The sequence below is a fragment of the Galeopterus variegatus genome, unplaced genomic scaffold (genome assembly GCF_000696425.1).
Source record: "Galeopterus variegatus unplaced genomic scaffold, G_variegatus-3.0.2 Scaffold953, whole genome shotgun sequence".
NCBI classification, from domain to species: domain Eukaryota; kingdom Metazoa; phylum Chordata; class Mammalia; order Dermoptera; family Cynocephalidae; genus Galeopterus; species Galeopterus variegatus.
Genome location: NW_007727064.1, coordinates 1 through 24687, shown reverse-complemented (window position 1 = coordinate 24687; position 24687 = coordinate 1). Strand labels below are relative to the sequence as shown.

The 24687-nt window shown below is 39.7% G+C and overlaps 1 protein-coding gene across 1 annotated transcript in view; it reads left to right on the top strand.

Annotated features, from left to right (window-relative positions):
* Positions 1 to 24679, top strand: part of LOC103591263 (inositol 1,4,5-trisphosphate receptor type 1-like) — a gene marked incomplete at its 3' end in the record, with an annotated part of 165857 nt that extends 141178 nt beyond the window's left edge. The window contains exons 8-16 of the mRNA XM_008573678.1: positions 10511 to 10542; positions 12843 to 12942; positions 13927 to 14087; positions 14578 to 14719; positions 16507 to 16665; positions 19241 to 19413; positions 20900 to 21019; positions 21996 to 22190; positions 24661 to 24679. Coding sequence (XP_008571900.1) covers positions 10511 to 10542; positions 12843 to 12942; positions 13927 to 14087; positions 14578 to 14719; positions 16507 to 16665; positions 19241 to 19413; positions 20900 to 21019; positions 21996 to 22190; positions 24661 to 24679 — 1101 coding nt within the window. The remainder of the gene's footprint in view (positions 1 to 10510; positions 10543 to 12842; positions 12943 to 13926; positions 14088 to 14577; positions 14720 to 16506; positions 16666 to 19240; positions 19414 to 20899; positions 21020 to 21995; positions 22191 to 24660) is intronic.
* Between the last annotated feature and the right edge of the window lie 8 nt (positions 24680 to 24687).

Sequence of the window (24687 nt, the reverse complement as noted above, 5' to 3'; positions counted from 1 at the left end):
CCTTATGGCTGATGATACTGAGCATTTTTTCATGTGCTTATTTGCCATCTGTATTTCTTCTCTGGTGACATGTCCACATTTTTTTTTAATTGTCTTACCAATCCTTTAGCATGGATAGTGTAATAATCAGGTTCATCTTGGCCATTGTATAGAAAAGTTTGTACAGTTGTCATGATAAAAAGGAAACTACATAAAGTTTTTGCTAATTTCTACCCTCTATCCATTTTTCTCTTTTCCTCCACTCCACTCCCGTGGCATTTGCTCTTTAGTTATTGTGCATGGCTACATAGGGACATTATCTGTCCTACTAGATTATAGATTCCTTGAGAGCTTGAACTTTGTTGCTCATTGATGTTCCCATTGTCCCCAGCACAGAGTTTGACTCATTCAAAATAGTCTCTCAGAACCAATTTTCATGTGAGATTTGGATACTAGTACAAAAAAAAGAGACTTTATCTTCCCAAGTTAAAGTAAAAGATTGAAAATCAAGAAAACAAGAGAACAAGTGAACTATCATTTCACTGACTTAATTTGCCCACTTCATTGAGCTGTTTTTCTGTGAACAGGATATTTTTGCGTAATTGACATTATTTTATAAACAATTGTGCACCTTGCTTTAACATGCTATCATAAGCTGAAAAAAAACTTTATAAACGTCAGAACCCCACACAGGTTGTGTGGCCGACTTTAGTATCTTAAAAGCAGGTACCATATCTTAATTCACTCAAAATGGATTGAAATGAATAGAAGATAATGGTTTTCTGTGGAGAGTGTTTGAGGCACGGACTTCTAAAAAATTTACTTGTTTAACTTTTGAAAGTCCACTTCAGAGTATTTTCTATTTTTTTTTTCCTTCTGAGAAGAAACAGCTGTCAAATTCCTACTCCCTCAAAGTTTGTTTCCTGCCAGTTTTTCTTTTGAATTTCCTAGGAAAACATTCAGTGTCTTTCTTTTTAATTATTTAATTTCATTTTAATTTATTTTGCCTTTTTGAAACAGTCACTTATATTTTAAAGACGTGTAAAATGAGAAAACAGGAGTCTTTTATATTTATCCACATAGTTACCATTCCTAGGTCTTCATTCCTTTGTGCAGATCCAGGTTTTCGTCTGGTATCAGTTCTCCAGCCAAAGAACTACATTGTACATTTCTTACAGTGCAGGTCTGCCAGCTCTCATTTGTGTGAAAATATCTTTATTTCACCTTCATTTAAAAATCTGTTTATGTTCTTTTTCTTAAATAACAGCGTTATTGAGATACGATTCACATACCACACAATTCACACCTGTATGGACATAAGCTTTCATTTCTCTTGACTAAATACCTAGGGGTTGAATAGCTGGATTATATGGTAGGTATATGCTTAATTTTATTTAAAAAAAAAAAAAAGTGCCAAACTGTTTTCCAAAGCTATTGGACTATCTTTCATTCCTATCAGGTTACCATTCCTAGGTCTTCATTCCTTTGTGCAGATCCAGGTTTTCGTCTGGTATCAGTTCTCCAGCCAAAGAACTACATTGTACATTTCTTACAGTGCAGGTCTGCCAGCTCTCATTTGTGTGAAAATATCTTTATTTCACCTTCATTTAAAAATCTGTTTATGTTCTTTTTCTTAAATAACAGCGTTATTGAGATACGATTCACATACCACACAATTCACACACTGAAAGCGTACAGTTAAGTGGTTTTTAGTAGGTTCATGGGGTTGTGCAACCATTACCACAGTAAATTTTAGAACATTTCCTCATCTCTTAAGAAACCCTATACCCATTAGCAGTCACCCCTCATTCCCCCTTAAATCTTCCCTCACCCTCCTGCCCCTGGAAAGAAATCTACTTTCTGTCTCTGTAGATTTGCCTATACTAGACATTTTGTATAAATTGAATCCTACAATATGTGGTCCTTTGTATCTGACTTCCTTCACCTGGGATAATATCTTAATTCAATTTGGGTGGCTATAACAAAATAACATAAGCTGGGTGGCCTATAAACATCAGCAATTTATTTCTTACAGTTCTAGAGGCTTGAAGTCCAAGATCAAGTCACTGGCAGATTCAGTGTCTGGTGAGGACCTGCGTCCTGGTTCATCTGCTGTGTCCTCACATGGCAGAAAAAGAGTAAAGAAGCTCTCTGGGGTCTCCTATAATCTCCTTCATGAGAGCTTCACTCCCATGACCTAATCACCTCCCAAAGGCCCCACCTCTAATAGCATCACCTTGGGGTTAGGTTTCGTCATATGAATTTTGGGGAATCACAAACATTCAGACCATAGCAGATAACATTTTAGAGTTCATATTGCCACATGTGTCAGTACTTCATTTCTTCTTATTGCCAAACAATACTCCATTATAGATAAACCATATTTTATTTGTCCATTTATCATTTGATAGTGTTTATATTGTTCCCACTTTTTGGCTCTTGTGGATAATGCTGCTGTGAACATTCATGTAGTAGCTTTTGTGTGGACATATGTTTTCAGGTCTCTTGGGAGTAGAATTGTGGGTCATATAGTAACTTGTGTTTAACCTCATGAGGATCTGCCAGACGGTCTTCTGAAGTGGCTGCACCATTTATGCTCCCACCAGCAGTGGATTTAGGTTCCGATTTCTCCACGTGGCCTTTAGTTTTGAAGGATGTTTTTGTTGGCTGCATAATTCTAGGTAGATAGTTTTTTCTTTCTGTACTTTAAAGATTTTGATCCGTTGTCTTTTGGCTTACATTGTCTCTGATGTGAATTCAATGTTTGTTTTTAATCTTTGTTCCCTATATATAGTTCTTCCTTCTCTCCTGGAGGCTTTAAAGATTTTTCTTTTGATTTCTGGTTTACATTAATCTGATTATGATGTGCCTTGGGGTGAGAGAGAGAGAGAGAGTGTGTGTGTGTGTTCATCCTGGTGGAATTCATTGAGTTTATTGGATCTGTGGGTAGGTATCAAAATGGGAAAACTTTGGGTCATTACTACTCAGATATTTTTTCCTGCACCCACCAACCTGCACAGACATATGCTGGGTCATTTGATATTGTCTGACAAGTTGCTGAGTTTATGGGTCACCTTTTCCTTCTTTGACCATTGCTCAGCAAATAATCATAACATAACATCATAATACTACTTTATTGAATGTCTGGGATCTTTTGTTCCTCTAAAGAGTGTTGTTGAGTTTTGTTTTGTCAGAGAGTAAAGTCTAGTGGATTCGTTTGATGCTTTGGAGGCTTGTGTTCAAGCTTCATTAAGTCAGGTGTAGTGTACCCTTTATTTTTGGGCTGGATTAGCCCTACTACTAAGGTAGGACCCTTTTGACATCTCTTAGTGCCCACAGTGTTCCACAAGATCTCTCTGCTTGACTTGTCAGAATCAGGACACCTCCTAACTCTGTGTGAGCTCTAGGAATGCTAAGCTTTCAGCTTCTTTACTTTTCTTTATTTGGCCTTGTGGGTCTTGCCTTAAACATACACAGGTTGATCTTTAGCCAGAGATTCTAAGGAGGCCCCTGTGCAGATTTCTGGAGCTTTTTCTGTGTGTAGCTTCATACTCTCCAGGACTTTACCCCACAAATTCTAGCCACCTCAGTCTCCCTAAACTCTGACCTGTGAGCCTGGCCCTGAATTTGGCTTCTCCCTCGCTGTCCTGCCGTCCAGAGAGGACAGTGGTGGAAAACCAGGGCAGTCTCAGAACTCACCTGGTTTGTTTCTCTCTGCTCATAGATCATGTTGTGCCCCTCCTGTTGTCCAGCATCTGAACACTGTTATTTCATATATTTTATCCAGTGTTCTAGTTGTCTGTGGCAATTTCATCTACTTTGTGCAGTGTCTCATTGTTTATGGCACTAACTGCCAGTGCCAGTTACTAAGTCATGGCCAGAAGCTGAAGTTACATTTATTTTTATGATAAATTGGCTCAGATTCTGTGAGTTTCACATTTCATAGCCCAGGCCTGTGTATGTGTTCCAGCCCATAAGTATATGTATTGATTGCTTCTACAGTTTTCCATGAAGTTCCTTTTTATGGGTCATGCTTTTTTGTGCATGAATTTCAGAGTCTACTTCATTATGATTAAGGCAGATAATCTGAAAACCATTGAAATTTTAACTCTAACAATGGCATGTTAGCTAGAAGACTATTCCTTCTTTGGAGAAACATTTTTTAATACTTCCATGCGTTTGAGTTTGGATGTTACATATGACACTTTCAATGGGTTTGTTGGAAGATGCTGATTTTTTTTCAGCTAGCATATATCACTCCTGAACTGTGACTAATGATGTCTCAGATTCAGTATTCTCCTAATATGAGTTGACATTTCTTCTGCTGCCGTTGATCGTCCTTCCTCTTGCAGGTAGTCCAACATGACCCGTGTCGGGGTGGAGCTGGCTACTGGAACAGCCTCTTCCGTTTCAAGCATTTGGCTACAGGGCATTACTTAGCAGCAGAGGTAAGTAGCACCTCTCACGTTTTCCTCTTTCAAGGCTGACATACCAACCGCCTTTCCTCACTCACTTGTAGCCTTTGGGTATTAGAGGAATAGGGGAATGCTCAGTCACCTTGCTTTTCTGTTTCCTGCTGCAAAGAAAGAGGCAAAGTGATTAACACATTTTAGTACTTGATAGGGGTTCTGCTCAAGACGTGGGGAGAAAAGTAAGTTAGAAAATAATGCAAATCCAGGTGTTTAGGGTTATCTTTCTGTGTTCCCCTTGCATACAGCCCTCCCCACATCTTACCTACCAACTCCACTCATAACACATGTGATTGAGCCTCGGCTGGAGTGGAAACATGGTATGGAAAGTCGGAAGCATTAAGAATTAGACAATTTTAGCCCTCCCCACATCTTATCTACCAACTCCACTCATAACACATGTGATCGAGCCTCGGCTGGAGTGGAAACATGGTATGGAAAGTCGGAAGCATTAAGAATTAGACAATTTCAAAAAGACCTCTGATTTCTCAGAGCATTAGTGGAATGGACAGCAGCTTGTTTTTGACTTGTGGCATTGTCAAAAATCAAGGAAATTCACTTTACCTTTAATGTCCACGAAGGGTTTTCAAGGAAAGGAAAGACTCAGTGCTGAAGGACAAGAGGAATTTGCCTTTTATTTTTGTATTAAATTAAGGAGCCACCCTACTGTGTGACCGATGTCGAGTTTTACTCTGACCTGCTGGAAGATGTACGGTGCATATTCGTATCAGATTCTAACCGTACATCAAAAGGCCCCCACTGTTGGCTGGTACCACTGGTGAGACCGCACAGAGATTTCCAGGGTGAAGCGTGGGAGTCCATACAGCTTCTGCAGCTGACCCAAGGAAAGCTGAATCTAAATGTGCTGACCCCCTTGGGGTGCCTGAGACTTGTAGGAACCGATGATTTTGAAATATTTAAGAACTGAAGATCAAGAAGTGGAAGTTGAAATTTAAATTGGAGCTGGAGGGAATTATAGGCCCAGCTCACTGGCTGTGAGAAATGTTGATTACTTGGTTTATTAAAGATTAATGGTGGTTGCATTATCTGTTATGTTTTGAGGCTGACGTAGCTCTTGCTGGAGGCCTAAATTCTTTTCTTTTTAACTAAAAATAAGCAAGATTATCAATGACTATGTATCTACCTTTTATCTAGCTCAGGCTTTTAACTGTTGCTTTGCTAGTAAGTTCTTTGTGTTCCTCTGTTTACACTTGAAAGCTGTCCTTTGGTGACTGGTAGACTGTTCTGTGTGTGTTGTACTCATGTGACTTGTGTTGTTGTTGTGGCATGCTGGTTTCGTGAACTGAGGGAAGGGACAAGTTCTTAGCTGTTCAAGAATGTTCTCAGCCTTTGAAGTCTCCTGCAAGTGGGGCCCAGTCCTTGAGAAAGCAATGGATGTTTTAATTTCCTAATGATTCTTTTTCATCAGGTAGACCCTGACTTTGAGGAAGAATGCCTGGAGTTTCAGCCCTCAGTAAGTATGGGCAAGAGCCTTCTTGTCTTCATGTGGTAGGGTGAGGCCAAATAATCTGGAACCTCATTTAAGAAACTGGTTGTTGAGTGCTGGGGAAGGATAAACCTTAGGCTGCCTTAAAAGAAGGTCTTGTTCTGTGCTTCCCTTGAAGGCAGTCATATCCCTGTGTGTCCTGATTGGTCCTAGGGATTGTTGGTCATAATGCTCTTTCAGTGTGCTTAGTCAAGGGGTCTTCACCTCTGAGTCAGAGAAGTTGACAGTATCTCTTGGAATCCTAGCAGATTGTAGGCGCTGATGGCCTATGTAGAAGCTGGCCTTTTACAAACCATTGCCTTGTTGCTGCTGACCTTAATCCATGACTCACTCAGACTTTCCAGGGAATGAGCACATGAGGTGGCTAGCACTGTTTAGACTGTGAAGGTAACATGTGACGTGCAGGCACCTGGCATCTGATACCCACTCGATTGTTCAACCTTCTGTCCCTGCTTTTTGCCAAGTCAGGAATAGGCTTTAATGTATAATGTGACGTGGAATTTTAATAGACTTCCCACAGGTCTCTGAAATTTAACTGCCAGCCTGTGGCCGAGCCCTGGGTCTCAAACCATAATCAGGTCAGAGTTTATTTTGAAAGTGGCGTGCAGTGTACTTTGCCAGGTGACAGTAGCGAGGAGAGAGCAAATGTCGTTCGGAGTTCCTTCCCCTGCACAGAGGGGTAGAGGTGTGCTGTTGCTTTCCAGTTAACTCTTATGGTAGTATAGACAGAATAAAGTGTCTAGGGTTTGTTTAGGTAGAGGTACAAGTTATTGGAGGAGAAAACACAAGGGGGGAGGGAAGAGACAGAAGTTTTGGGTATTAAAAGAACTATTTTGTTTTGGGTTTTTTTTTTTTCCAGATAGAAGTGGAACTCTCCTGGTGAAGTTAGGTTCTTCTTTGGTCTTCCTGGTGAAGTCTCCTTCCTCCTGTTTAGAAAGGAGACAGCGCTTCAGCCTAAGAAAAGCCAGTGACAGAGAAAATGTGGTTTTCCCAGTAGATGCAGGTGGCTTTTGTTATCTTGCAAGGATGTTAAACATTAAAAATAATCCCATGTGGAGTCAGTGCTCAGAGAGAGCTTGCAGAGTCTATTAGAGCAGACGCTCAGTAGAAGTCTGCTTCTTTAATGAACCCAGGTAGCTCAGTATTTCTAGTTTCCTTCACTCCCTTCTTCCTTCACCAAACCCAGGCAATCTCTTGGTCAATTAAATAAACAATTGAAAAGAAATTCTAGAAAATGGAAGACCTGAAATTCACTGTGTGCGTAGTAAATTTTATTAAAGGTTTAAGAAGTTCGATGAGTATTCTTTGGTTATTTGATTAAATTTAACTCAGTTTTGTTGCTTAAGAATGCATTTTTGAAGAGAAACAACTATAAATGGGACAGAAGCTTATTTTTGACAAAATCAACAATATTGGTAATGGCTAACATTTATTGAGTGCTAACTACATGCCAGGTACAATGCTAAGTACTTTACTTGCGTTATATAATTTCATCCTCACAGAAAACGCTGTGATACAGGTATTATTATCTACCCCTTCTTACAGGTAAAGAAACAGACTCAAGAGTTTAAGCAACTTAAGTCAGTGAGCGCCATAGCAGAACCCCAAATATTTAATTTCTAAGACAGATAGGGTTGTTTGGGCAGTTCTTCTAACTATTCAGCACAGCGCTGGTTGGTGGACCTCTGCCAGTGTTTGTGAATTTTGCATATGGCCTCTCGCACTGAAAATTCCTTTGTCTTTCATTATTCATGTACACATTGCTGCTTACCTGCTCACCCAGCAGAGCCAGGCTGTGAAACTGACAACTGCAACGCAGGTGCCGTCAGAATTCGAGGAGTCCTTTTTCCTGTGCTGGCTACTATTCCTGTCCCTCTCAGAGTGACAGATCTAAGGCAGTGCCCTTGGAAAGGAGAACCTTACAGTTACAGGAAGGCCTTTCATTGCCATTTGGTAAAATGATCACTGCTTCTTGAACTCGGCTGCATTGTTAATCCCCTGAGAATCTGAGGAAAGCTAGAGATCCCAGAAAACCCTACATGTGTGCACAGCTTTGCATACTCTGGGTTTGGAACCTCTGATTTAGATTCTTTAAAAAATAATAATAATAATAAGTCTTATTGAAATGCAATTCACCTAAAGTGTTCAATTCAAGGCTGGCCATTTAGCTCAGTTGGTTAAAGCATGGTGCTGATAACACCAAGGTCCGGGGCTCAATCTCTGTACCAACCAGCTATGCCCCCCCAAAATTGCTCAGATTCTTTAGGAGATTAGCAGAGTTGTGCAACCATCACCAAAATGAATTTTAAAACATTTTTATCACCCGCAAGAGAAACACCATACCCATTAGTAGTCACTCTCACTGTCATTTCCCCACATCCCACCCCCAGCCTTAGACCAATCTACTTTCTGTCTATATTGTAATTTGTCTGTTCTGGACATCTCATGTGAGTGGAATCACATAGTATGTGGTTTTTTGTGCCTGGCTTCTTTCACTCAGTATTGTTTTCAAGGTTCATCCATGTTTTAGCATGTATCAGTATTCATTTTATTACCAAATAATATCCTGTTATATGGATAATACCACATTTTATTTAGCATATATCAGTTGATGGCCAAGTCATTATTGCCTTTTCTTTAAGCTTTTATAAAGGATCTGGTAAAGAATTTGGACTGGTTTCTTAATAGCTGGATAAGAAGTGCTATATCTAGATAAACAAGCTGTGTGGGTTATATGCACTTTTTGGTAATTATGAATAATGCCTGCTATAAACATTTGTGCATGTTTCTACGTAGACGCATGTTTTTATTTCTCTTGGATCTATACCTAGGAGTGGAATATTGGGGCCCAATAGTAATTCCATGTTTAACCTTTTGAGAAACTGTCAGATTCTCAGTGTGGATGCACCGTTTCAAATTCCCACCAGTAGTGTGTAATGGTTCCAATTTCTCCACATTCTCTCCGACACTTGTCATTGTCTTTTATTTGACCAATCCTAATTAGTGTGAAGAGGTATCTCATTGTGGTTTTGATTTGCATTTCCTTGATGGCCGATAATGGTTGATCATCTTTATATGTGCTTATGGACCATTTGTGCATCTTCTTTGGAAAAATATCTGTTCAGATCCTTTACCCATTATTTTTTGCCTATTTTAAAAAACTGGATTTTTGTTTTATTATTGAGTTGTTAGTGTTCTTTATTCTAGATACAAATGCCTTATCAGATACATAATTTGCCAATATTTTCTCTCATTTTGTAAGTTGTCTTCTCATTTACTTGATACTGTCTTGTGAGGCACAAAACTTTTCAGTTTTGTTGAAGCTGTATTTATCTATTTTTTTCTTGGATTGCTTATGATTTTGGTTTCTTACCTAAGAAACCATTGTGTAATCCAAGGTCACAAAAATTTATGGTCATTAAAAAAAAGTTTTATAGTTTTCATTCTTTATACTTAGATCCTTGATTCATTTTGAGATCATTTTTAAAAATGGTTTTCAGTAGGGTATATTGCTTTGTAAAGCTTCCTTTCTCATTGACTGCCTGCTTATTACCTACACAGGCACAGGTCTGTAGAACCCAGTTGCATTTCAGTTTAAGTAATTTTCCATACATTGTATCCTCTGTTCTGGAAGTTATTTAATGAATTTTTCTTAGCATATAATATAAATGTCATTCCTAAGTGTTTCAGTTATGGATAGAAAAGAAAAGAACCATGTGATTTAAAATATCACATTGTTTTATCAGAATATGCTTCATGGCATTCTCTTGGTGAAGAGGGAATGAGGTGCTGGTGGGCCATATATCCCAGTGTGTTGGAAGCCCCCATGATCCTGTGGGGAGGGAAAGTTTAAGTTTCTAGGTCAGCTGGCTAAGCAGCACTGGTTGGTTGGAGACTCCTGCTTCTATATTCCCTCCATTCATTACTGTTTCCTTGTTGGCAGACTTTCTTTGTGGGCAGTTGTCCATCATTAGATTGATTCTAAACTCAAAATCAAGGGAAGCCCTGTGTTTGCACTGGAAAAAGCATCTGGCCTGGTCTACCAGTGTATTCACTTATGATCTTGGACTGCATCTTTGCTTTTTAAATTCTTATTCATTCTTGCCTTTGGCCACCAATCTAAGAGCCAGGAGAGAACAGAGCCTCTTATTCATTGATCCTGTGGAGTCATAAAAAACCTGAAGAGGAATACAGTTATTTCTCTCCATCTTAAAGCTGTGCTAAAATTTACTTGTTTGAAGATCAGAAAGTCTAGGGTTAGGTATATGAATGTCCATGAAATGTTATCCGCAAAGGCATTTTTGTGATAGTTACTAGTTGAAAGAATCCTTTAGAACCAAAGTAAAAGAGAAAATGGCAAATCTTGGATATATTAAACAAGATAATAAAATTGCAATAAGTGTCAATTAGATGTGTTAAATGAACAGTAGGAGAGCATCCAGCTCTGGCTCTTTTGAAGTTGTCGTGATATCAGGGCTTTTGAGTTAAAGATTGGGAATAGCATTCCAGAGGAATTGATAGAATGCCTTTTGTGTCTTAATGAAATTTGACGTAGAACTCTATAGAATGTAATGATCCAGTTAAAAGGTAAGCCCCAGGCTTTGGTAATACTTTGAAAATAATCAAATGAATCCAAGTCACTCAGAATAAAAAACTCAAATCTCTTTGTCAGATATCTTGTTCATGTTGTTTAATTTATATTCATGCTAGTCAAAGTAATTACCACTATGATCAGCCTCTCCTGGCCTTACTTGTAATGTTCAGGACAGCTATAACAAGGGAAAGCAGAAGATCTACTCAAGAGATGTGCCTGGTTTGATCTGCTCCTCTGTGCCTTTCCAGTGCCATTTTCTAGACTTAGGCTATCATTATAAATTCCTTTTAGTGAGAATGATTTCCATTCTTCCCTCTCTGCCCCAGTCCCACCAACAATTAAAGTTCCAGCTCAAGTTTTCTGTAACAGAAAATTTTTGTAACTGAGTCCTGCTTGGAAGACTCAAAAACCAACTGGCTGCCTTTTAATGTGTACCTGTTATTACTTAGGATTGCTTGGTGTCCGTTCATCCTGTCTCACTAATGGGGTGGTAGGTTCTTTAAGTGCAAGAAATATGTCAGTTTTTTACTTCTTTAAAAGTAAAGCAAAATTCAGAACATTGCAAAAATGATCCATGCTCACTGTAAAAAGAACCAGTAACAAAAACGTTTTAAAACCTCGTGGAGAACAAAGAAGCAAGTAAAACCACATTCAGTTAAACCATTCAGAGTTAACAACTGTTACTTTTGGTTTATGTAGTTTCAGACAGGTCTCTGGGCACATGGAGATGACTGTGTAATTTATCCTAAATGTGATCATAAGCCATTTTTACGTTTTTTACTGAATAGTATGAATATTGACTGTCATCATTTAATAACTCTATAGTATTCTATTGGATTCACTATAATTAGTCCATTATCAAGACATTGGGTTGTTTACAGTTTTTTACTGTTATAAATAATGCTTTACTGAACATCTTCATGCCTCATTTTACAACTGTTCTAATATCTATTAAGGAAAAAAATCGAAAAATGGGATTGCTAGATGAAAGTAAAGATCCTTTTACATATTATACAGCATGTCAGACTCCTTTCCTTGAACATCTTCATGCCTCATTTTACAACTGTTCTAATATCTATTAAGGAAAAATATCAAAAAATGGGATTGCGGGCCGGCCCGGTGGCGCACTGCTACAGTGCGCCGTTTGGGAAGCGCAGCAGCGCTCCCGCCGAGGGTTCGGATCCCACATACAGACCGGTTCCCGCTCACTGGCTGAGCGAGGGGCGGGCGCAGCACCGAGGGTTGCGATCCCGTTGCCGGTCCCTGTCCAGTACGGGCGCGACACTGAGGGTTGCGGTCTGTTGCCAGACACGAAAAAAGACAAAAAAAAAAAGGGATTGCTAGATGAAAGTAAAGATCCTTTTACATATTATACAGCATGTCAGACTCCTTTCCACAGTTTTACCTAATTACACTCTCACCAACAATGCACGAAACTCATTTCCCTAAGCTCTTGTTGATACTGGATTTATCAGTGTTTAAGGTCTTTCAAATATAGTACAATAAAATGTTGCTTTAATTTATGTAAATTGTATACCAAAGAGGTTGAATGTATGTTTCCATGTTTATTGTCCATTTGTACCTCATTATTAAGTTATTGGTTCATTTCCTTGTCCTATTTTCATTTCTAATATTAATGTTTTTCTTATTGGTTTGTAAGAGCTCTTTATGTGTATGCATTAATAATTCTTTTATGCTGTGTGGTACTTTTATTTTCCCAGGCTAGGGTTTTTCTTTCAACTTTGTTCATGACTTTTTATTTATTTATTTATTTTTTGCTATGCATAAGATAAAATTTACCCATCTTTTACTTTTAAGATTTAGGGATCTTATATTTTGTTACATAGTTTAAAAGGCTTTCCCAACCACAAGATTAGTAAATATTTACTCACATTTCCTTCCAGGAATTTTATGATTTCATTTTTTGTTTATTGATCCATGTAAAAATTTCAATTCTTATCTCTCGTGACAGGCTCTAACATACACTCAGTAAGTGCTCTTGTTGCCCTCTCTCATGCGTGGTTTGTACTGAGATATTTATTCACAGGATAGCTTGTATTTAGAAATACAGCAGGTGACGATCACCTGAGTCATTATGAATGATTTTCTGTTGTAAATACATTAGAGTGGGACTTGGACCAGAACCGTTTGCCTAAGTTTAGATTGTCTAGTGCTTGTAGTGGAAAACCATTTTGCTATCTCTTTCTATTTTAATACAATATATTCTAGACCTGTGGCTTTAGAGTAAACTTAAATATTCCTGTTCCTAAAACCTTTCTTTTTTTCCCTTTAGGAACTCTTATGTTCGGCTCAGACACCTATGCACTAACACCTGGGTTCACAGCACAAATATTCCTATTGACAAGGAAGAAGAAAAGCCCGTGATGCTAAAAGTAAGCCCTGGAGCTTGGCTGCCTCCCCTTGGTCTCATGCTCCCTGATGAAAGGCTCCTTTGAGGACAGATGGGGACTATGGAGCGGTTGAAGTTTCTGTTGCTTTGGCAAGAGTGTGCTTGTGGCCAAACTTGAATGTGATGAAAGAATTCTCTCCAGGGACCTGGGTGACACAAGCCCAGGGCTTTTGAAATAACAAGAACCTTTTATTTTATTCCATGGCTTCTGCCCTAATGGTTGAGCAGTTGTCTGGATTTTGTGTCTGTGTAAAGGATAGTTTTGGCTGGGGGAATGTTTGCTTGTGCCTTGAGGTACATCACATATCTAGGTGATTTCCCCCAGTCTTTCTTATTTCTTTATTTCTCCATGTTTTTAAATGTACACTTTTATTTATTGAAAGTTCCCCCAGCCCCTTTACTTCCTCTCCCACCTCTTCTTCCTCACTCTCTCCAGGCACATAGAGTATAAATATACATACATAGGGTTTTTCTTTTAAAAAATTGAAAGACACTCTCACATAACTTTTTTTTGTTGTTGTGGTGATGGGGAAGGTTATTTTTCTCTTTTACTTTTATAAATGCTTTCATTTTTATAGTAAAGTTTAAAGAATGGTACAGTATTTACCTTTATAATACTCTCCACTTAGAATCAGTAATTACCATTTTTCATATTTGCTTTTTGTGTATTTAAAAACATGTCCTTTAATTACAAGAATCTTGCTCCCTGTTAACAAATGAAGCTATAAAATAATAGTAGTACCCACTTTCCTGCCTCACTGCTCCCGATAATACCAGTTTCCAGAGGTAACACTTTTAGCCATTTGGAATACATCTTTCCAGATGTTTTCCTATATCTAGTCAACTTTAATTGCAAGATAGCTCCAAATTTTTTGGATCACCCAATATTCAGTAAAAATAGTGTTTGATTAATGTCTTGCCCTCTCAAATCAAGAGACTGTCCCACAAAGACCACCTTGAATTTCAGATTGGCACATCTCCCGTGAAGGAGGATAAGGAAGCATTTGCCATAGTTCCAGTTTCTCCTGCTGAAGTTCGGGACCTCGACTTTGCCAATGATGCCAGCAAGGTGCTGGGCTCCATTGCTGGGAAGCTAGAAAAAGGCACCATCACCCAGAATGAAAGAAGGTGAGGGATTCCCACGTGCCCAGCACAGCCAGCCATGCCCACTGTAGGGTTCTGAAATCCCTTGCGACTCTCAACAGCTGTGTGTGAGGATAGCAGGCCTAGCATTTATGGGTGGCTTCCATTTGTGGTTTTCAAGAAACAGTTATTTTTGAATTTAGTTTTTTGAGAGTCTATAAAGTTGTAAAAATGTCTCTCTCTCTGTCTCCCTCTCTCTTACCTCACTCTAACTTGGTCTCTGGAACTGCATTTCTAAGTGTCAAGTATTGAGGTTACTCTGAGATAAAATTTGATGGCTGATATTTTGTGAAGGTGTCATCCTTTTGTGAACAATATTGTCTGTATGTCAGTCTTTTTGGTAGTTGGCTTCAGTTGTCTGTTTCAAGGAAATTGGAAGATTGAGTCTGTTCCTGTTTAATCGGTAGTTCAGAAGGCTTTCAAGGGCAAAGCTTCCAGCCCAAACACTTTCTCTAACAGCTTCTTTCCTCCTAAGGTCTGTAACCAAGCTGCTGGAAGACTTGGTGTATTTTGTCACCGGTGGAACTAACTCTGGTCAAGACGTGCTTGAAGTGGTCTTCTCCAAGCCCAACAGAGAACGGCAGAAGCTGATGAGAGAACAGAATATTCTCAAGCAGGTTGGTGAGATGTGACATACTAGGGAGTTGGATCTAAGAAATCAGTGGGATCACTGCTCTTATAGAGGGTCCTTGATGATTCCCACCTGGATGGCTTGGTCAATGATGAATATGCTAATAATAATAAAATAAAATAAAATATCCTGCTATAGGAAAAAAAAAAAACAGTTGAAAAGAAATTAAAAAAAATTTTTTTGGGGGAACACTTTCAAGTTCATAGCAAAATTGAGTGGTAAGTACAGAGTCCCCATGTGCCCCCCAGCCCACACTCATACAGTCTCCCCCATTATCAGTATCACCCACCAGAGTGGGGCATTTGTTAAAGTTGGTGAACCAACATGGACATGTCACTAACACCCAAAATCCATAGTTTACTTATGGGTTCACTATTGGTGTTGTACATTCTATGGGTTTTGACAAATGTATAATGACATGTATCCACCATTATAGTATCATACAGAATAGTTTCACTGCCTGAAAGATCCTCTGTGCTCCACCTGTTCATCCCTCCCTCCCCCCAACCCTTGGTAACCACTAATCTTTTTACTGTCTCCACGGTTTTGCCTTTTCCAGAACGTGATCTAGTTGGACTCGTCAATATGCAGCCTTTTCAGATGGGCTTTTCTTGCTTCATAATATGCATCTGAGGTTCCTCCATGTCATTTCATGGCTTGATAGCTCAGTTCAATTGATTTTTTTCCCATACTTGTTGAATGTCAACCATGTGGGAGTTCCTAAATCCTAAGAAGCATTCAGTTGACATTATTTTCCTCAAAAATAGTGTAAAATACAATGTGTCCTTAAAGTTATTTCATATGTTTGGGAGATTTGGAGTATTTGATTAGCTCAGAAGGCCTATATAGGCTCTTGTAGGGAGTCCTCTAAAGCATCACAAAATCTTTCCATAAAGAGTGAGTAATGGCTTACAGGAACTGCATAGATGGTATTATTTGGTGTAAACTTAAATCCGCTGGTGTAAAGACAGATTATAGGCAGGAATGTAGCAAATCCAAGGTACATGGAATACACAGAGGTGCATACCATATTCTATAAAACTGTTGGAGGTTGGCCCGCATGCTTGGCTTGGAAATTCATGGCCACCAATGCTGGAAGAGACACAGTTCTCCATAGGAACTTGGTATTTGAAATCCTTTCTCCTTTTGGTCTATGATAGACAAAATTTGTTAACAATCCATTATGTTTCAACAAGGATGTTGAGTCCAGGAATAAATTATGTCCAGCTGTTTCATGTGATAACTCCCAAATTAGACCTCTGGCTTAATGCCCATGCACATTTCCTCAGTAGCAATTCCTCAAGGGCCCCAAATAATTGCTTCAGTGGCAGGAGCCTTCGTTGGTCATTTGTGTCAGGTACTATATTTATCCAACTTACAATTATTATCTGCTTTCATCCTTACAACACCCTCATGTTATTTCCATTTTCCTGGTGAGAAAACAGAAGTTTACTTTGACCATTATCTATGTATGGTACGAGGAAGTAATAAAGGTGCATGATTTCAGCATAGAATCTGCTGATTCCAGAATCTATGCTCTTAGCTTTGCTCTAGACACTGCACTGTCAAGTGTATGAGGACCAGTTAGGTCCAGGTGGACGAATTCAGTGAGTACCCAATCTCGGTTGATTGACTGAATGCAGTTGTCAGGTTATTGATGGGTTTGGATAGAAACACTTTCCCACATACTCCAGCCACCTTAGGGGTTGTGTTGCTTTCAGTGTTATAACACACTAAGTGACGGCAGCTTTTGCTCTTTATTTTCACAAACAGATCTTCAAGTTGTTACAGGCCCCATTCACAGACTGTGGCGATGGCCCGATGCTGCGGCTGGAGGAGCTCGGGGACCAGCGGCATGCTCCTTTCAGACATATCTGCCGGCTCTGCTACAGGGTCCTGAGACACTCACAGCAAGACTACAGGAAGAACCAGGTTGGGATTAAGTGTTGGTGGGAGTGGTTGTCAGTTTTCTCCTTGAAGCTTATGTACTGTCCTCATGGGTTTTAAGTGTCACATATGTATTTATTTAATGGATAGAGAATAGTTCAGTGTTAAGTTTGCTCTTGGAAGTGAAACACAGATTGCTTGTAAGCCTGGGAAGAATATATATTACAGAATCCTTTAGATGGATACTGGAGAGTTCTCCTTCTGCAGCTACCTTTCAATGAAACTTCTGTGTTTGATGGTATTACATTTATAGTTTTTTTTTTGTTTGTTTGTTTTTTTTTAAAGATGACTGGTAAGGGGATCTCAACCCTTGACTTGGTGTTGTCAGCACCACTCTCTCCAAGTGAGCTAACCAGCCATCCCTATATAGGGATCCGAATCCGTGGCCTTGGTGTTATCAGCACCACACTTTCCCAAGTGAGCCATGGGCCGGCCCTTATAGTTTTTTTTTTTTTTTGATGGCATATTCCCTTAAGCTTTAGGGGTAAAATGATTTCATGTGTTTGTAGTAAAGATACAGAAAAATACTTTTGCCCCTCTTTCATATCCTTTATCTCTTTCACTAACTTTCCCTTTATTTTGGTTCTGGGTCATTTTTTATTATATTTTAAGTCATTATCTTTAGATATATGTATACATTATATATAGATATACATAACATACATATATACATGTTTATAGATAAGTATACATGCACACACATAATGCACAATATATATTCTCCCATGAAATAAATGTTATAACCTCTTTGGGGGTTCCAGACAACTTAGAGTCTAAGAAAACCTGAGAATTGTGTTGCTACATCATTGGTTCTCAATTGGGGGTATTTATGTCCCCCAAGGGACATTTGGCAATGTCTGGAGACCCTTTTGAGTGTTACAACTTGGGAGTGATACTTGCATCTAAGGAGTAGAGGCTGAGGATGCTTTTAAACATCCAACAATGCATAGGACATCACCCACCACAAAGAATTATGCCCAAAATGCCAATAGTGCTTAGCTTGAGAAAACCTGTACTACGTAAAGTACTGTGGACATACAAAATGATGCCAATTATAATCTTGGCTGTAATCATTTAATGTTGGCTGTCCCTGCTTGTGATACAAAAGGATCCATAAACAGCTGTTTTTAGGATTTCAACTACCACTATATCTGGTCTTTAAATTTAAACTTTCTTTTTGTAGTTAATGGTTTTTGTTGTGTTGTCATAAAGATAGTGTCAAACTTAAGTAATGCTTTACAAATATAACCTTAACAACCTGTAGTTGCTTTAAATACACCTTCAGTGCATTAATACAATGCAAATAGTGCCAAAGAAATTTCATTCTGCCCCAGCTTCACCCCGCCCTCCTTTTTTTTTGGCAGCTGGCTGGTATGGGGATCCAAACCCTTGACCCTGGTGTTAAAACACCACGCTTTAGGGCCGACCGCGTGGCGCACTCGGGAGAGCGCGGCGCTGGGAGCGCAGCGATGCTCCCACCACGGGTTCAGATCCTATATAGGAATGGCCGGTGCACTTACTGGCTGAGCGCGGTGTGGGCGACACCACACCAAGGGTTGCGATCCCCTTACCGGTCATGAAAAAGACAAAAAAATAAAAATAAAAACACGCTCTAACTAAATGAGCTAACTTGGTCAACCCTCTGCCCCATTTTTTATTCTTTGTATGAGGCTACATCAGGGCTTATAGTGTATGCTGGGACATTTTGCTTGTCCACAGGTAAACTAAACCAGGTCCTCTTGCTATTGCTGGATTGGACATCTTTGCTTAGTTGATTATGGATTCTGTGCCACTTAGAATCCCCAAATATGCATCCTTACTGAGTATAGGCTGAAGAGTGGCTTATGTCCATCATATAAATCCTGAATAGGCAGGATTTACATGATGGTCTGTCTTGGGCAGGGAAATGTGTTTAAGTGGAAATAACCATTTTTAAGAGGCTTCCTTTAGCTCACAAATATTTCAATGAACAAATATTTCAATGAAATATGATGTCTGATTCCAAAAGAGGGAAGCCAAGATGTATTCATATGTTCCTTGAATATGATTGATTGGCTTAGATATTCCAAGTTTTCTTCTGCTACCCTTTGACTTTAAAAATTTATTCTTACCCCAGATAATGAAAACAAAACTGGGTAACGTTATTCCAAATATGTACTCAGGTAGGCTTAATCTGTGTTTATTAAGCAGCACAGAGCAGTGGGGCACAGTTAAGTCTTCTTGAATTAGTAATAAAATCAAAGCTAAAGAAAACAGCTTTTGACCTTTAAAAAGAAGTAAGTCACTAGATTAAAATTTATATTGTGCACTTAATAAAACATCCATACCTAAGTACAGAGTATTTTGCTTAATTACATTTCCGTGGCATCTTTAGTAAAATAGAGGATGCGAGGGAGTCCACAGCTGTTGCCCTAGGGTAGGAGGTTGTAGAAAGATGCTCCACTGTAATTTCCCTTATGAGTGGTAATTCTTATCAGGAATATTGTTCCTTTCTTTATTTTGAACTTAACCATATTGTCTTTTATCCTTCCTGCTGACCTCTCTTTTCTGTCCCTAACAGGAGTATATAGCCAAGCAGTTTGGCTTCATGCAGAAGCAGATTGGCTATGATGTATTGGCCGAAGACACTATCACTGCCCTTCTCCACAATAATCGAAAACTTCTGGAAAAACACATCACTGCAGCAGAGATCGACACATTTGTCAGTCTGGTGCGAAAGAACAGGGAGCCCAGGTGAGGCAGGGGTGGGGCTAATCAGTGGGGCTAAGGTGTCTACATTTAAGATGCAGGGGCTTAGCTGGTCCTTTGGAGATGCAGGAACTTAGCTGGTATCTTGCACTAGGCTTCCTTTCCTTGGGTGGCTAGTGGCAGGTTTTGATTAGTTAGGTTGAGAGGCTCTTTGATGGGTAGTGACAAGAACACAGTATTAGAGAGAGACCCTGGTGGAATCCTAGCTCTAAAGTTTAACAGCAAGGTGACCTTGACTTCTTTCCCTGAGCTTTAATTTCCTCCTGTGCTAAATGGGTAGTTATGAAAATTAAGTGACAATAAATGTATGTGGGGCCGGCCCGGTGGCGCACTGCTATAGTGCGCCGCTTGGGAAGCGTGGTGGCGCTCCTGCTGAGGGTTCGGATCCCACGTACAGACCGGCCGCTCACTGGCTAAGCGAGGGGCGGGAGCAACGCCGAGGGTTGCGATCCCGTGGCCGGTCCCGGTCCGGTACGGGCGTGACACTGAGGGTTGCGATCCGTTGCCGGTCACGAAAAAAGACAAAAAGGAAAAAAAAAAAAAAAAAGAATAAATGTATGTGAAGTGCCTGGCATTTCATAGGTGCACAGTAAATGACAATTATCATTGGCCAGTCATTCACTTTTTAGCACCTCCTGATTGTCAGAACACTCCCCAATGTTCTCAGTAAGAGTTTTGCAAACTCAGTTGTTACTTGAGTGTCTTTATTGTACATCAGTGAACTCCATTGATTTTATCTCATTCACACAGAGCTGCCTTTATTTTGTCCCCTCCCCACCGGCTCTTCCCCTTTTTCTTCTTCTAATTAGACCCACATCATTTCAAGTGAAGTGGGAAGCAGTTTACAGTACAGGTTTCACAAATAGTCACACTGGAGAGCTGACAGGGTTGCTATAAAAATGACCACTGTCACCCATACAAATGCTCAGCTTTTTATGGAGCCTGCTCACGTGCCAGATAGTGAGCTAAGGATGCACTTTACATGATGGTTTCATTTAATCCTCAGGATGGCCCTCAGAAGTCACACATCGTCCTTTCTTGTAGGTGAGGAAACAGAAGCACAGGGAGGTTAGGTAATTTCCCAGGTAGCAGCGTGTGTGAGAACTGCCTATCAGCATCAGAAGCAGGCTTCCAGCCGGGCTGGCAGGTGTCCATGCCTCGCCCCTGCCTCCTCTGCATCTCCAGCATTTCTTCTCATGTGCACGCCTTCCTCGTCCTGCTCCTTCTCATTTTTACCTCGTCACCTCTTCGTCAACCACAACCCCTGCCTCTTCTCTCTTTTGCTGCTTGCTTTCTTCTTCCCTCTGGCATCTGGGTTTCAGGCGGTGCCATAGACACTGGCACTGAGTGTTGCTGACTTCTTTTGTCAAAGGTCTGCTGGACCTGTGCACCTGACCAAGAGGCAGGCTCCAGAAGCCAAACCAATACTCCATCTAAGAAAATGTTTTGTTTTGTTTTTGTTTCTGGGTAGATTCTTAGATTACCTCTCCGACCTTTGTGTCTCCATGAACAAATCGATTCCGGTGACCCAGGAACTGATATGTAAAGCTGTGCTGAATCCCACCAACGCCGATATCCTGATAGAGACCAAGTAAGTGGGGGTCTAGGGATTTAGGATAAAGGTGAGGAAGGGGTTTAGGTGGAAAACGAGTGTTTCAGTGGTTGCTTATGCTCATGAGTAGTAAAACGTAACCCTTTAATTTGCAGAGTCTGTTTAAAGTCAGGTGGGCTGGCATTTGCTTTTCCTTTTGGAAAAGTCTTGGTTAGACTTTTTACTATTATTATTATTGGGTTTGTTTTTGGTGTGGTCTTCTCTGCACAATGGTATCACTAATTCTGCCTACTGGTTTAAAAGTCACATAAACTCACCAGGGAGCATTTTATCTACACTTAGTATACTTGTAATGATTTAAAATTCTTTTCATCAATTTAAAATTTTAAAGGCCATAATTAATATTTAGTGTTAATATTGTCAGTTTCGGAGAGAGTTTTAAGTTACGACCATTCAGAAAGTGTTCATTGTTCAACAGAATTTTAGTAATATAGTATTTAGTATTAATTCATTTTTGGCAAAGGAGCAGTTTTCCTGAACCAGGATAGTGCCAGTGATATGGACAGTGTTTTAAAACAATACTAAGTTAAGCCCTCAGCTAGTGATATTTTTTTGGTTTCTCATGCATAACTTAATTTTGGGCTTGGGCTAATGCAGTTTCTGGACTTGGCATTTTGGCATTTTGGTCTGATAATTCTCTTGTGGGGGCTGTCCTGTGCAATGTAGGATGTTTGGCAGTACCCCTGGCTTCCACCCCTAGATGTCAGTAGTACTTTCCCTTTCAGTTGTGACAACCAGAAATGTCACCAGATATTGCTGAATGTCTACTGGGGGCAGAATCACCCTAGTAGAGAACCACTGGGTTAAACATATGAAGAAGTTAATGTTAGGCTCTTTGTGGCTCTGCCAGTGGGAGAGATACGGCACAAAGTGGCTTTCTGTGCGTCTTTATGCTGAAATGAAGCTAGGTTTTAGCAGATTTCAAAAATAATGACTTTTCCCTCTTATTTTCTAGGTTGGTTCTTTCTCGTTTTGAGTTTGAAGGTGTCTCTACTGGAGAGAATGCTCTGGAAGCAGGAGAGGATGAGGAAGAGGTGTGGCTATTCTGGAGGGACAGCAACAAAGAGATTCGCAGTAAGAGCGTCCGGGAATTGGCTCAGGATGCTAAAGAAGGACAGAAGGAAGACCGAGATGTTCTCAGCTACTACAGGTGAATGGGAGAGGTGTTAGGCTCAGCTTGGAGTCCCCCAAAGGGTGGTATTAGGAATTTATTGCTTGTTTCTTGGTTACTCCAAGGAATCACAAAATGTTATCCGGTAAGATTTTCTAGCAGAAAGACAGATGTGTATTTTAGGAGTTTAGGGTGTAAAATCGCCTCAATACTTGGTTAGCTGATACCTGGCTATGTTTGGGTCACAAGAAGGATGGGTGCTTGCATTGGCCCCAGGTCAGCCCTAGGACAGTGGGTCCTTAAGCAACATGACAAGTGCATTTTGCAGTAGTTAAGAGTCAGTCTGTGGAGTCAGACTGCCAAGTTCCAATCCTGACCTCTCTACTTAGTACTAGTTTGTTGACTTTGGTCAAGTTTGACTTTATGCTCCAGTTTCTTTGTCTGCAAAATAGAGGCCTGTTGGCTCAGTTGGTTAGAGTATAGACTTGTAATACCAAGGTCAAGGGTGTACTTAGTACTAGTTTGTTGACTTTGGTCAAGTTTGACTTTATGCTCCAGTTTCTTTGTCTGTAAAATAGAGGCCTGTTGGCTCAGTTGGTTAGAGTATAGACTTGTAATACCAAGGTCAAGGGTTCGGATTCCTTTTCCGGCCAGCTGCCAAAAAAAAAAGGTGATAGTGCCAATCTCATAAAATGTTTACAGACAGAGCTAGAAAATGTGTGCGTGTACACACATATATCTATATATTTTTGTATATACATATGCATAGCTATCTATATGTTTCTATATATGTCTCTACAAACATATAACAACCATGAGTTTGCACTAATACTTCCAATTCCGTTCCAACACCATGGGGTCTATCCTAACCTTCACTCTTTCCGTTTTCATCACTCCCTCTGGCTGCCATTATTTCTGGTGTGTTCACCTGTTCGCTTATTCCCACTGTATGTCACCTATCTCCTCCTCTCCTGGTCACCTCCTTGGTCCCCAGTGTCTACTTGGCTCCAGCTCTAAGATCTGCTAGTCCTGCCACTTGGAAAGAAGGGAAGGGAAAGAAAATATGGAAAGTAAACCAGTAAATACTTTTAAAAGAAAAGGGAAGGGAAGATAAAGCAGTGCTTCTGGTATTTTTTAATAAAATAAATAAAACTTTGCAATTAAAATGCCATTCCTTACCTCCCATATTCTATTCTCTTCCCTTCCGTTCATGCAGATGGTGTGGATCCTTTCACGTTCTCTGTGCGTTTTATGTTTTACTACATTTGTATGCATCCATAAATCATATGTAGTATTCTATCCTTAAAATTTTATATAAATGTTACCAGACTTGGATACCATTCTAAAACTTGCCTTATGTATTCAATGTTGTTTCTGAAATGTGTCTGTGTTAATAGAGGTAGATCCATTTTGTTGACTGCTGAATAATATTCTGTTTTATTAAGGTGCCACATTTTCAAGGCTGTTTGATATGCCACAGCTTAGTTCTTCATGTCAGGGGAAACATGATCGTTCAAATCTGTCTGAGCAATGTGTGAGTTTCGTTTCCACACCAGGAGCCGGACTGAAGGATGTTCATATTTTAAACTTTACTGAGCAGTCCTAAATAGGACATTTCAGTGTACATTCCCACCTGTTGTAGATGACAACTTTTGCTTCCTCATGTCTTTGGCTAACTTTGAAGATTGTTATGCTTTTTAATTTTTGTTAATTTTAGGAGTATGAAATAGACTCATAACTGAATTTGCATTTCATTGATATCCAGTGAGGTTGAGAGTATTTTCAAATCATGGTTATTGGTAATACATAGGGTTTTAAGTTGAGAAGACATGTTTGCCCGTTTGAAAGTTTATTGCTTTCTGATTACTTCACATTGCAAGTACGTTTACTCAAATGCTTGATGAATCTTCTCCCAAGTGAATGAGAGAGTGCTCTCAACTGGTCAAGTTCAGGTTAATAAAGTTCACTTTAATTGGATGAAGAAGGAAAGTGAAGAGTCCTCTACTTTTGTACATCAAATGTTTTCCAAATGTGTAGGAGCTAAAGAATGACTTACATGACATAAGATCTTGAAAATATTGAAGAATTTCTAATTGGACTCAATATGGGTGATACATTTAGTATTTTCTACCTGGTCTTTAATATACTGTGTAAAAATGCAACCGAAGAGGTAGAAATAGACAACCATCTCAAGCCTAACCATTTTTTCCCATCTATTTTATAAGATAATCAAAGGCATAATGGGATCCAGTTGTCACATAATTGCTCTGACACAGCTGGACTGTGTGTGTCTGTTGGCTGTCAGCCCACAGTCTGTGGCATGGCTTGAACTGTCCCTTTATCTGCTTGGTACAGAAGCAACTCAGGGGTGTTGATGTTTAGGTTTAGGTGGCTATATGTCTCTCCGACGGGCCACCTGGACTACCCTGCTGTGTGTTTCCATTCATCCTGAATGATTTCTGGAGAGGAATTTTTTACTATGTAAATTTTGTCACTTTTCTTTTCCCAGGTATCAGCTGAACCTCTTTGCGAGGAT